This window comes from Maylandia zebra, linkage group LG1 (genome assembly GCF_041146795.1).
Source record: "Maylandia zebra isolate NMK-2024a linkage group LG1, Mzebra_GT3a, whole genome shotgun sequence".
Taxonomy (NCBI): Eukaryota; Metazoa; Chordata; class Actinopteri; order Cichliformes; family Cichlidae; genus Maylandia; species Maylandia zebra.
The window spans coordinates 23,878,154-23,892,314 of NC_135167.1; the positions used below are offsets into that span (position 1 = coordinate 23,878,154).

At 38.5% G+C, this 14,161-nt stretch overlaps 1 protein-coding gene across 3 annotated transcripts in view; it reads left to right on the plus strand.

Moving 5' to 3' along the window:
• LOC101475608 (ephrin type-A receptor 6) overlaps nt 1–13,708 on the plus strand; it is an 81,360-nt gene extending 67,652 nt beyond the window's left edge. For 2 of the 3 annotated variants that reach the window (XM_004543312.2, XM_076883600.1), the window contains exons 11-20: nt 1,813–1,918; nt 4,884–4,954; nt 8,529–8,654; nt 9,233–9,418; nt 9,553–9,614; nt 9,711–9,920; nt 10,019–10,168; nt 10,327–10,520; nt 11,095–11,244; nt 12,921–13,708. In XM_004543312.2, the coding sequence (XP_004543369.1) occupies nt 1,813–1,918; nt 4,884–4,954; nt 8,529–8,654; nt 9,233–9,418; nt 9,553–9,614; nt 9,711–9,920; nt 10,019–10,168; nt 10,327–10,520; nt 11,095–11,244; nt 12,921–13,035 (1,370 nt within the window). In that variant the 3' untranslated portion in view covers nt 13,036–13,708. Of the gene's footprint in view, nt 1–1,812; nt 1,919–4,883; nt 4,955–8,528; nt 8,655–9,232; nt 9,419–9,552; nt 9,615–9,710; nt 9,921–10,018; nt 10,169–10,326; nt 10,521–11,094; nt 11,245–12,920 lie in introns of those variants that run through there. The other variant, XM_076883604.1, reaches the window with a different exon arrangement.
• Nucleotides 13,709–14,161: the final 453 nt, after the last annotated feature.

The window sequence follows — 14,161 nt, forward strand, 5'->3', positions numbered from 1 at the left end:
TCCCAGTTCTGATGGTCTGCTTAAGCATGTATGGCACCCTTTAGATGATGAATGTGTACATATTCACTTGAATATTCTCACATTTCACTATAAGAGTGAATTTGATATAAGTCTGTTGACATTATATAGTGCAACTCATAAGTCGCACAGTTCACGTATACTTTAATTTTACAATAACTGTTGGAGAAATGTAAGAAAAGTTATCCACAAGTAAATGTTTAATATATGTGAAATGAAACATTTACATGTCAGTAAAGGAAATGTCCCTGTCTCCTGCTACTTCTTATTATTAACCAAATATATATCACCAAGCTGATACTGACAATGGATGCAAGACGAACACCGGAAAAAAAAAGGATGTTATTTTGCAGTGCAAGAGAAATTTTGTTTAAAGGCAGATGTGATTAAACAGTTTTTTGTTTCCTGTGCAGTCCTGTGAAAAAATAAGTACTCGTCATGATTCAGTAGCTTGTAGAACCACCTATAGCACCAGTAACTTGAACTAATTGTTTTCTGTGTGATTTTATCAGTCTCTCATATTGTGCACACTCTTCTTTGCAATGTTGTTTTAGTTCATTGAGGTTTGCAAGCATTCATTTTTGCACAGCTCTGTTAAGGCCCCAGATTTGCTGATGTGCTTGAGATCATTGCCCTGTTGCAAGAATGTGATGTTATACAGAGGAATTTGTTTGATGACTGCTAGACGGCCAGGTTATGTGGCTTTGCAACTAGCGCAAATCTTCACCCCTCCACCACCATGCCATGGTCTGTTGGATTGTCTTCAAACATGATGCTGTGCATTATGGCCAAACATCTCCACCCTGGTCTTGTCTGTCAAAAGGACTTTGTTCCAGAAGCCTTGTAGTATGTTTGGATGCAGCTTTGCAAACCTATTAGGGAGAAGAAACTTTTTCTTGTCATCCCTTTCAAACATGATACACTTGTTCAGTCTTTTTCTGATTGTAATGTCCTAAACTTTAACATCTAACATGACAACTGAGACCTGTAGCATCTGAGATGTAGTCCTTAGGATTTCACAATTCCTTTGACATTGCGCACTCTGACCTTGGGCTGACTGTCTGGGATGTTCACTCTTTGGAAGATTGTGACATTATGTTAACTCACCTGAATGCTCCAAACCTGCAAAATGCCTAAACTTCTCCTTTTATGGAGGTGACTACTCCTCCTGGTGACCCCTACTTAAAGTGCATTTTCTTAGCAGCATCTGACAGCTGCTTACCCTCTTAAATCCTACAAAAGAGTGTACTTAGTTTTTTCACAGGACCGCACTGAGTCCTGGAAAGTGCATTTAAGACATTCATGGAGAAATAAATATCAATGACTGTCACTCACATGCAATTGATAAAAAAATAATAATAATAATTTCAATGTACAGCTGAATTTTCCATCTAATATGATGAATTTCTTGCAATCCAGCCGCATCATGCACATCTCACTCTTTTAGATTAAGATTATAATAACCTAGTCAGAACAAATCAAATGTCAAAACAGAAGCGAATCAATTCAAATCACAACAATAACTTTAAATAGGCTTTTCATTTCAGGAGAGACAACTAATCTTTTACAGAGGAAACTTACAAAATGCCTGGATCGTTTCTTTTCATTGGGTATAAACATGGATACTGTTTTAAATTAGTAACAGAGAAACCACAGTCGGTCTTTTCAGTACATTTTGTGTCGCAAAGCAGTTTGTCCTTCCTCTGGTATCAAGTCTGGGAGGGAGAGTTCTTAATATTCAGATGAATGATCTTTCCGCCGTTTTCACCGTCACTTTGTTCTCACTTTCCTCAGATCCTGATATTGCTGATCAGGGTCAAGTTCTGGTGGTTGTCACAGCATCTGTAGGAGGTTTTTCCCTTTTGGTCATCCTTACCCTCTTCCTTTTAATCACTGGACGGTAAGACATCCCCTGTTTTTTTGTGTGCACACGCACACAGAAACACACACACACACACACACACACACCTTTTTCTCTCATAATCTCCAGAGTGAGGCCACAACCAGAAGTCTGTTAATGGACTCCTTTTTTGCCACCAAGCAGACACCCTTATTTTACAAATGGCTGAACCAATTTTCTGCCTAATTACTCAGCATGTAATGCATGTACCAGCAGTTTTCTTCATTCCATTAACCTCCCCAGGTTGGCTCACAAAGTTGTCTTCAGTCTGCCTCTGGTTCACAGCGTTTTTACCATTAGTGGCACTTATTAATAAACAATGAAAAATGGCCAGAAAGTGTGGATACTCTGTCTGGATTCTGACTTAATTGTGATACAAACCGAATGATAATCTTTGATTACACAATTTGCAAACATTACATTAAGCTGAACATATCTAAACTCCAGTCTACAAAAAAGCTGAAAAAAGGATGACATCACTATCTATGTTAAAATGACTCTGTATGGGAAATGAGCCACCAACATTGTTACTTTGTTTACTTTTATCTTTGTTTGCACCTGAAATGTAGTTAAGGTATATACAGTAAATACAGTGTTTCTTTTTTGCCAAGAATCCAGACTGGCTTGTAATTTTTTAAAGTGCTGGTGAGCAATAGTTCTCCAGACATCCTGAAAGTCTCTTATCTCTTTGGACACTCGCTGCTTTTTTACTCATTTTCAATTCATTCCTTGTACCTGAGCATTTCCAGAGTAATGTTTGGAAATTATTGTTGTTTCAAATTGACACTATAGGTGCATCTAATAATAGTAGGTTTAATGGTCAGAGGGTCATAGGTCAAGTTCTCTGCAGATCTTGTGAATGCAATAACTCAAGAACAAGATGATGTAATATTTTCAAATTGATGCTATAGGTCAGGGGTGGGGAACTCCAGGCCTCGAGGGCCGTTGTCCTGCAGGTTTTAGATGTGTCCGTGATCCAACAAAGCTGATTCAAATGCCTACATTACCTCCTCAACATGTCTTGAAGTTCGACAGAGGGCTGGTAATGAACTGATCAGGTGTGTTGACCCAGGATGTTACTTGCATCCGGCCCTTGAGACCTGGAGTTCCCCAGCCCTGCTATAGGTGTATTTATTAGGAGCTTGAGGGATAGGCCACTTAACACTGACCTATGAGTCATTCAAGGAAAAAGTCACCTGACTCAAGAGATGAACCATGGTTGTCTACATATAACAGAAAACTTAGCAAAGAACCAATCTTAGATTTTTTCTTAACTACTTTTGTTATTCTGTCACAAAAACTCATTATTTGTTCTCATTTTTACCCTTCAGCTGTAAAACACTGATGCATCATTGTCATCACCCGACTGGGCAGGCTGGTGGGTGAGAAGAAGGAAACAGGTTTTTTAAATTCATACCATGGGTCCATCTACTAAAAGTCTCAGACAAGTTTGAATTTCAGTGACCTCAAGACCAAGGTCAGAGGTCAACTTTTCTGAAAATTTTCTGAATGCAATAACTCAAGAGGAAGATAAACTAGGATTTTTATACTTAGACAACATGTACATTGACTAGGAGGCCAAGAGGTCAGCAGTGGCGGCTGCCAGTATCTTTTTATTTTATTGAATCTTTGAAGAATGTCAACGTTAACACAGTTTGAAAGGCATAACAATGTATTTTTGCAAAGACTGTTAGTTGAAAACTTGGCATTTCCTGGCACTTCCTCAAAACCCTTTAATAGAAAACTACAGCAGGTCAATAATATCTGAAAGTCCTTAAGAAATATGAAAAATAAAATCCGGCACAGACCTGACACGTGACCATAGAGATGCATCTGGCCCTTCGGTTGATCCATCTACTGTTAACTGAAGCCTCAGCAGAAATCCAGTAAAAGCATACCCGGATTTAAAAAAAAACACACACACACAGAATGAAACATTATCAATCATGGATTTACCTTTCCAGAGTCCAGACCTCAACAGTACTGAACATTTTGAACAGAACAAAAGACAGCCAGCATCCAAAGTAGAGCTTTCAATGTCCTTCCAGATGCCCAAAGAGCTACTCCTGAAGACGACGTAAAGAAATTACAAGAAAGTTCAGGCTGTGTTGAAGAATAAAGGTGGTCATACCAAATATTCATTTTCAAGCTTTTTAGAATCATAAAATCTAAGATTTCTTATTATAGACTGTATTCCTATATATTTGTCAGTAAACTCATCCACCTATTCCCCATTTTTCTGGACAATTTGCAGAACTGTAACTGGCAATAAAAATTTTGCATAGGTAACCAGGTGTCTGCTTTAAACCTGTTATACTGTTCTGCAGAGATGATTTTCATATATAGTTGCAGCTTTTTTATGTGTGAGGTGTGAACAATACCAATCCAGAAGAGTCGCAGTGTGTGAATTCATTATCTCATTGTCTTTGAACCAGGTTTACCTGCACCCAAATATCAATAAAGTATTATCTTGTGTAAGTGACTTGTAAAGTGTGTAAATAAAGTGCAACATTTCAGAAAAATGCAATCCTATGATGACATTTTTAAAGAGCAGTCTTCTTCTTGGGTAGTTTTTGCAAAGAGGATCTAAATTGTTCTTTTTGCTTAATACAAGTGCTTGATTGTCAATTGAGTCCGAATCTGTGGAGCCTTGAAAGTTTGAACATGTGGGGATCTGAATACTAAAACGGAAGAAAAGAAGAAGAAAAAAAGATCTAAATCAAGGAAAGAGCAAAAATTGCTCTTAAAACGAGTGATAGAAAAGAACATAATGGCATAATGTCGGTTTTCAAATAGAATTTTTTTGTAAACCAAAAGGCAGATTATGTGGGATCACAGAGAGAAGCCAAATGGCAAAAAAGAAAAAATAGTCATGCTTCATGTTGATAATGAAAACTAATTTACCTTCATTTAGCATTTTCATTCAGATCTTTAACTGTTGTGTTAATGTGTCTTACATGTGCAGGTGTCAGGGGTACATCAAAGCTCGGATGAAATCTGAGGAGAAGAGGAGGACACGCTTTCACAGTGGACACGGTGGGTGTCTGTGTGTGTCTGTATTTAATGTGGGATTTCACACAGGTAAGATGAGTGCGACAACATTTGTTGTAATTCCCAGGACTTTAGTTTTGCAAGAAGTTATACAAAGCGTGGTCACTGTTTGCCTTAGAGCAACAATTCTTATGCATTATGCATTTTTTATATTGTCATGAGCAGAATTAATGGACTCTCTTATTTTCTGTTGAATGAAACTCAGTTATTACAGTTCAATTCTTTGTAATTCCTGTTATGGCTCAAAAACAAAATAAGACCAAAAGGATGCATTTAAAGACACTGGTTCATTACAGTCCATCCACGTGCTAGTAGATAGGGTGGATTGATTTGGATTTGGAGCTTGTTCAAACCTACATTAGGCGAATGTTAGTGTGCAATGAAAAAAGATCAAAGCCAAATAGCCTTTTAAAAGAACTGATTAAGGCAAAAAAATGAAAACTGCAAGTAATCTTAAAAAGCAATGTTATTTTTAAATTTATATTCAGGTAAGAGTCAGGTATCCAGCCAATATAGGGCAAATATTAGGTTAACTGTACTTATTAAAAGAAGTTTTTTACAGTTAAAATGTCCTGCACCAATAACTACAAATTCAGGTATACACATATGTGGACTTTAAAATATATTTTTAAAACTCTAATGTCAGTCAGTAATCCAGAAAGCAGAAGATTAACCTGCAGCGCCAATGTTCCTTGTTTTTGTCGTTTTAATACTTTGAGTAAACACACACATTGCATCGTCTTACAAAATACAAAAAGAAATCCCTCTGTCTCGCTCACCATTGAGCATGCTATTGGTGAGATTTTGACTCTTAAAAATCCATTTCAAGTCCCCTCTCACTATGTTTGGGCTTTTGTCACACAGATTGGGCCTATTTTCTGTGCTAAATCACTCACAGTTTGCCAGAAACCCACTATTGGTTTTTTGACAAAACTTGCTGTTCCAGTTAATAATTACAGTGGTGCTACAATTACAGATAAAAACAGGGTTATAGATTGCCCCATAGGGAGGACGTATTATTGTGCCCTGTGTTTTACTTAGGCAATTCAGTGAGAGCTCTTGTAGGATCCGATTTGAGGCCTGCAGGGAAACAAGTTTGGCTCTCGACACAAATCTAACAATTTTACCTGTGTGTGTTTGATTGGGGCTTTTTTTTATTGATCGAGAAGAGCATTAAAGACTGTGAGGAAAATATTGTAACATGCTGACATACCATTTTCTTGTCCTTTGGACACAAGGCCCATCTCTAAGTGTGCACTGCTACTGTTTGTGTGCAGGTAACTAATCTGGTTCTTCTCTATAGTGCAGCAGGTAAATGAAATTACAGGGAAATTGTTTACAGGTGATATGAGAACTAAAATTGGTACATATACTCTTTTATGATCACTTACTTACTGTGATTAATACTGCGTGTTTGTTCTGAATCCTCTGAAGCATCCATCTAGGTTTGCATGTTAATGTTAAAAATGCATTTATGGATGGAGCTCATGCCGTACTTTGAGTGTTAGGTGAGAGTAATAAAGCACTCTAATAATTGCAGTCAGTTTACCATAGACTAAACTGGGAAAGGATAAAACACTAATGAACTTACGACAGTCAGATTAGTTACAGGACTTACTCAGTACAACACCGCTGTGGTGCCGCCAGTCACCTCACAGCATGAGGGTTCCAGGCCGGAACCAGTCCAAGGACATGCTTGTCAGGTTATCGGGTGATTCTAAAGTGTCTGCTGGTGTGGCGGTACATGATTATCTCTCTGTGTTAGCCGGTGAAAAAATAAGCCGTTAAAAACGTTGATGACAGAGTGCGCCAGTGTGAGAGAGCTGAGCCAAGGGTAAAGAAGCCTTCATGCACTGAATTCATAAAATTCACTCATTGGCACCAGATGAATGTTAAATATCTGAATCTAGTTGTATGTATGAGTAAAAGGGTAATCCGTCAAGCTGGACAGCACTGTTACTGGACCACTGGAGCAGCATGTAACATATTATGTGTATCTGCAGTTATCTTGTTTTACTTCAAACAAACCAGCTCTGAGGAAGTTTTCAAGTAACACATCTGACTTGTTAAAATAATTCAAAATTAAGTGTAAAACTTCCAAAATTGATCAGTTATATGACATTCTGTAGTGAAAAATGTTGTTTCATAAAATGCAAAGGATGGCCAAATTGGAACATTTTGAAAATTTAAGTGGCTAATGGGATTTTGCAGAGGAACAAACACTCATATTTTGGTGCTTGTGTCCACATTTGATAATTATTTCAGTCATCTGCTGTCCTAATACTGCTCTCCGAGTCTTTTCCTTGATGGTGCTGGAAGTTGGACAGAGATTTTTTTCAGCAGCTTATTTAAGAACGAGTCTAATTTTACTTTATGCCAAACAGTAACAATGGCCTTGCTGATACATATGTACTTTTATGAGTCATTTCTTTCTATCCAGTAGAATGAAATCTATATGAGTCGCACCAGTTTTTTCTGTGCTATTTGTTCTTTGCTCGTGTGTGCTTGGGAGCCATCACCCAGGTGGGGGGATGCCACCAGGCTCAACAAACTGGTAGAAAAGGCTTGTTCTATTATAGAGCTGAGCTTAGACACCCTGGAGACAGAGGTGGGTAGACGAAGCCTTCAAGCTTCCACAACACAAGCTGACGCAGCTATAAAGTACATTTAGTCCCAAGCTCATCTGCTTGAGGTGTACCACGGACAACTTCCAGTTATCATTCGTGCCAGTCATAATGCACACCACTGCAGCAGCATCCCCAGCCTCAGCCAGAGAGGAAGATGCAGAATTCTAACTGTCTGCAATGTCTTTTTATACTGCTCTGGGGATTTTTTTTTCCAGCTCTTTCTTTCTCTTTTTCTGCCCCCTTTTCCATCCCTTGACAAAATAACAGAAAAACCTCACAATATAAGAGAAGCAAATAGTCGACCAATTATGGACTAACACAGTTGAATAAAGAATCACCTTCTCTTGCACAGTCTGGCTTCAGTATAACAGAATATCCTGCAGGCTTAGAGAAGCCAGATAATGACTTTATGCTTGCAAATGCTTCAGGTTTTGAATAGATTAACAAAATATGCACTGTGGTTGATAAAACTAATATCTGTTTGGGAAGAAAGTTTTCTCATGCAAGTCATGCAGGATGAGAATTTCATAATCAAATAACCTATCATTCAACGTCTCACTCTGAGACAAAGTTAAGAGATCTTTTATACCCTCCTGGACCTGATTAGATAATGTTAGATATGAGAATTTCCATACCTTATGTGTAAAAATCAATCATTCACTCAATCAATAAAAATTATCATTTTTTTTCCCTGGGCAGAATTCATCTTTAGTTCAGTTTGTGTTTAAAAACCCTTTCACAATCTCTTCTGAGCACATGTGTTTAACACTGTTCTCTCTGTCTGGTTGTGTGTCCTTGTTGTGGAGAAATGTGTAAGAACTTTATCCAACTTGTACTCATGTATTAAAGCAGTTCAACCTCATTTCTAACTTTTATGTGCTACTCCACAATATACATAAAAGAATACATTATATTGTCTGTTTCTCTTCTAGTCCCATTTTCTGGAATAAAGACCTATGTGGATCCAGATACATATGAAGACCCCACTCAGGCTGTGGAGGAATTTGCCAAAGAGATAAACCCCTCTTACATATGCATCGAGAGGGTGATAGGCGCAGGTAAAACAACTAATACAAATCAGTAAGTCGTGATAATTCATCGGATGAAACGGATGAAATCAGACTTCAACCCGGGTGTTTTTTCCAAGAAAGTGATACATAGGCATTTGCAAAACTTGCCAGTAATGTTTGTCTGCTATATAAAAAGAAATGCTGAAGCATATTAGTATTGGACCTTAGAGATGCTAACACTGCAGGCTTTGAATAATGGAGTTTGATGGTTCATTAATTTGAACAGATTGTGTCGGCTTATAAACCCCTGAGTAATTATGAAGGTGCCCCCTTCTCAGGGGTTTCTGTAATATGAGCTCCATCTGGTGGAACCCATGTGCAGTTGCATGGTTTTAAATATGTCAGACAACTAACTGTGCAGTAGGCCTAGTGGTGATGAATTTCATATATCTCCTCCAGTGATTAGGCTGCATGTCTATCTGAGTCATGTTCATTTTTATTTCGTCTGTCGTTTTCACTTTAGAGTAAGGATTCAGGAACAATACCCAGCATTTAATCTGTTTTCTAGTTTTTACTTTGAATATGTTTTATTATGTAAGTGAAAGGAAATCTACTGTGTTCTGTAGGTGAATTTGGAGAAGTCTGCAGTGGCCGTTTGCGTGTACCAGGCAGGATGGACATCTCTGTGGCAATAAAGACCCTTAAGGGTGGTTATATGGACCAACAGAGACGAGACTTTTTGCGTGAGGCCTCGATCATGGGGCAGTTTAACAACCCCAACATCATCAGGCTGGAGGGAGTGGTCACTAAGAGTAAGCTCTTTACACAGCTTGACTTCCATTTCTTGTTTTTTTTTTGGGGGGGGGGGGGGGGGGGTTGCATTTTTGCAGTTGGTCTCTTTTCTTTCCGTTGAGCTGTCAAATCAAGTCCTTCTCCTTTTCCTCAGGCAGACCAATAATGATTGTGGTGGAGTACATGGAAAATGGAGCACTGGACTCTTTCCTCCGGGTAAGGGGAATGCATGTTCACACTGGTATGGTGCATTCCTGAAGATTGTCTTCTTCACACGCTGTTTGTACCCTCTCTGTCTTAATACCACCTCAGGCACGTGATGGTCAGTTCACAGTGCTCCAGCTGGTTGGCATGCTGCGGGGCATCGCAGTTGGTATGACCTATCTTTCAGAAATGGGTTATGTTCACCGAGACCTAGCTGCTCGCAACATCTTGGTTGATGAAAGCTTGGTGTGTAAGGTCTCCGATTTTGGCATGTCCAGAGTTCTTGAAGATGACACCGAAGCAGCCTACACAGCTACAGTGAGTGCAGCTCCTGGAAGATTTTACAGCATCAATAATGATACTGAAGTCTGAATATCGCCCTAACAAGAGGATCCTGTGTTTCTATTTTGCGTTAGGGAGGAAAGATACCAATACGCTGGACAGCACCAGAGGCAATTGCTTATGGAAAGTTTTCCTCAGCTAGTGATGTATGGAGCTATGGCATTGTCATGTGGGAAGTGATGTCATATGGAGAGAGGCCCTACTGGGAGATGTCCAATCAAGACGTAAGTTGCTTTTCGCTCTAAACTCCTCAGTATAGTCAACACTTCATTCAATTTCTTGCAATTCTGTCTCTTGTATGAGGAGTGTAACTCTTTAAACAAATGAATGAATCATTGTTTTATTTGAGATTCAACAGTATGTTTACTGACATTCATCTCAGGTCATTTTATCTATTGAAGAAGGCTATCGTCTACCAGCACCAATGGGCTGTCCTGTGACGCTGCATCAGCTCATGCTACACTGCTGGCAAAAGGAATACAGCCAGCGCCCACACTTCAGTGATGTGCTGTCGTTCCTCGACAAACTCATAATTAATCCCAGTGGGCTGCTGAATCTAGCCAATGATGTTCAGAGGTAAGTATCGGATAACGCAGAGACTGTTTCCATTGTTTATATACAGTATATACAGACACTAAGATAGTGTAGAATCTGGAAAATATGGAGCTGTTCTGCACTGAAAATAAGGCAAATTCATTTTTCCTGGTCTTGAGTACAGTTACGACTATAGCATGTTGCTTTACATAAAAAACATCGAAAAAAATACATGCAATCATGATGGCATATATGACTATGCATGCATTTAAAAAAACATACACAAAAGTATGAGGACACATATAACCACGGTTAAAAGCATTTCAGCATAAACATTCAGGATGCAGAATGGGTGCATTTAACTACACAGAAAGGAATGTCTAAGAATTATAGCTACATAATTACACTACTAAAATTATGAGGTTTGACATGTATTGCATATTACTGTAGCGTCCCAGTGCATCACATCATAAACCAATAAAAATGTTGAACCTGAAGGAAACTATCAGAAAAGAATAGGTAGGTAAAGGTATAATTTTGATTGACTGGTAATTCTTATGCATCTAAACTGTTTATTCAAAGAATATTTCCTGTGTTTTTCTCTTTGCCATATCAGTTTCACTGACTCCCCAGACGACATGCCAGATTACCCTCTTTTCATCTCTATCGGCGACTGGCTCGACTCCATCAAAATGAGCCAGTATAAGAACAACTTTCTTGCAGCAGGATACACGACGCTGGATTCTATTTCAATCATGAGCATAGAGTGAGCAGAGCCAAATTATACAGAGAGCAGTTACACTATCAAAACGTACACTAAAAGGAAACTAAGTTGCATAAAACAAGCAGGAAATATTGACACTGTAAAAAACACGATTCAACTATTGAGTTTTGTCCAGTGCTGTGCAGCTGTTTTTTAAATATCCTATTTTTTATGCTGTGTGTGCCTGCTGGTTTAACCACAGCACGGTCAAGAAACTTGAACTGCAATACTGTGCTAAAAGTCTTAAATTTGCTAGGAAAACAGGAAATCGGTATAGGGAATTATTGGAATATGTAGTATGTAAAGTTTAAAAAAAAAAACTTGGAAGTCATATTGGTATGACTACCTTACCTATTCTTCAACACAACCTGAACTCTCTTAGGTAAGCTTACTTGTAAGTTCTTTAAGTAGTCTTCAGGAACAGTTCTCCAGGTTTTTTAAGGACTTTCAAAGCTCGTCTTTAGATGTTGGCTGCCTTTTGTTCTGTTTTCTATAAAGACGATCCCACACTGCTTCAATAATGTTAAAGTCTGGTCTCTGGGGAGGCCAATCCATCCATTATGTGTTTTTCTTTCCAGGAATGCTTTTACTTCATTGGCAGTGTGATTGGAATCATTGCCATGCGGAAAATGAAACTGTTGTCAATCGGATATTTTCTGGATGGCATTTTCTGTTTTCATGATTTCATTTGAAAACATCCCCAACACCACTGACTGAAATGCACCCAGAAACCATGACACAGGTTCCACCGTGTTTTACACAGGGTTGTACACACTTACTGTTGTGCCTCTCTGACCTCCTTCATAGATACTGATGCTGGTTTGACCAAAAACTTCAAATGTGGATTCATCACTCAATCAGACCTACTGACACTGATACCTCAGGCTTTTCTCCTCCTTTCCCTTTGTTAAGAATGCTTCTTGACAGGCATCCTCATTTGAGACCACTTCTTTGCTTGTCTTTGCTGAATTTCTTTTTGCTGATTCTTAAGAAATTTACTTTCAGATAGTGTTCATCTACTGTGTAGAGGGTTTTTTTTTTAAGCCCTTTACTTCTTCTTTTGTACTCCACTTATCCAATTTCCTCTAATTTGTTAAGAACACACTGCATATTATGCAAAGATATGCCAGGTTTTCAGCTAATAGCACTTTGGGAATCATCTTTTTGGTACAAAAAAAGCTCATGTTTGACAAACTGTGTTGTCATTGACAATTTTTAGACTGAACTAAAGAAACTGTAACAAATTATTTGTTTTTGCGACATACAGGTAGTAACACAACACTAATTCAGGTGCTTTTTTATATTTGTACAATTTGTCAGTGTAAACCACCTTAAAAAATAAAGGACTTCACTGAAAATGAGTGATAAAGCAGCCAGTCCAAAGACGAGCTTTGGAGAACTATTGCTCAAGACCACTTTAAAAATTACAATGACGTTTGCCTCCTTGGATGTAAATTATTAAGAAATGTTGGCTCAAGACTTTTACACAGTACTGTAAGCCAAGTTTTATTCACATATGCTGACTGTGTAACATAAACTACAACACTGCCACTATTGTGCTTTCACGTTAAATGTGGTCATTGTTAACACCGTCAACTTTTTACTTGTTACAGTTTTGTGTTTTCCTTGTTGTAGAAAGTAGGTTTGCTGTTCTTATCTCTTCTCTCCTCTTTCTTCAGTGACATCAGACGTATTGGAGTCTGTTTGATTGGCCATCAGAGGAGAATCATAAGCAGCATACAGTCCCTTCGCCTGCAGCTTCACCACATTCAGCAGAGTGGCTTTCAAGTGTGAGCCCATTGCACAGAGTCAGACTGTGTGTACAAACTGAGCTGGAAACAAGTTCCTTGGCATCGTCATTCAACTAATTGCACAAAACACCAGACTCTTAGGTGTAGCAGGTACCACATGCTGCTCGTATGAGAGTGGTCTGCTGCTAGACCACATGTGGTCTAGTTAGCACACACATCATCATCTGGATCATTATCAATACAGCCTCCACAACAACCAACCTCTGGCGTTGGCCAAATGCGGTCTCTTTATTATCTCAGCAAATACTAGCATTCACTTGAATTTAGGACTTCTTTTCTCTAGTGTCTATTCAAGTGTTCACCAATACCTCTTCTCTTTCCAAGTGACAATCCAATGGTTTGTATTGACTTTGAATGGTCTAAAGTTTCTTACCTCATGACCAGAGAAGATGAGGACAGGAGAAATCATTTGGTGATGTGTGGTACAGTGTGTGACTTTAATAACTACCTTTCCAGCTGGTTTATGAAACACTTCACTTAAAAGAATAAAGATTGACCGGATGGTAAAATACAATCATGTTTTTTGAACTGAAGACCGCTGAATGTCAAAAGATTTTATAGAAATGTATGTTCTCTCTTCATGATGATGCAGTATGTCTTGTACAAAAAGTCTTGTGAAAATTGTATGTTTTATCCAGTATGTTGGTTCCTGAATAAACAACCCTATTTTAATACTTAGTTTTCTCTCAGACTTTAACCACCCCTGGCCTCAATCTCTACATACGCCACACATTTCATTAGGTACACTTTGCCAGTACAGGATTACACCTTAAGTCAACAAGGTGTTGGAAACATTTTGATATATGGAATAGAAGTTTTCTGAATAGCTGATGCAAAACAGGATGCTATTTACATCAATTTGGACTCTATCATGTTGCAACAGAAATCAAGACTAATCAATCCAGTTAACATCTATAAAAACTTTCTGCTTTTGGTGAACTGTAGTCTCAGTGGTGCTTTTCTGAACTGTAGCCTCCGTTTTCTGCTCTCAGCTGACAGGAGTAACAAAAGGTATGGTCTTGTGCTGCTGTAGCCCATCTGCTTCAAAGTTTTGATGTTTTGTGTGTTCAGAAATGCTCATCTACATACCTTGGTTGCAATGAGTGGTT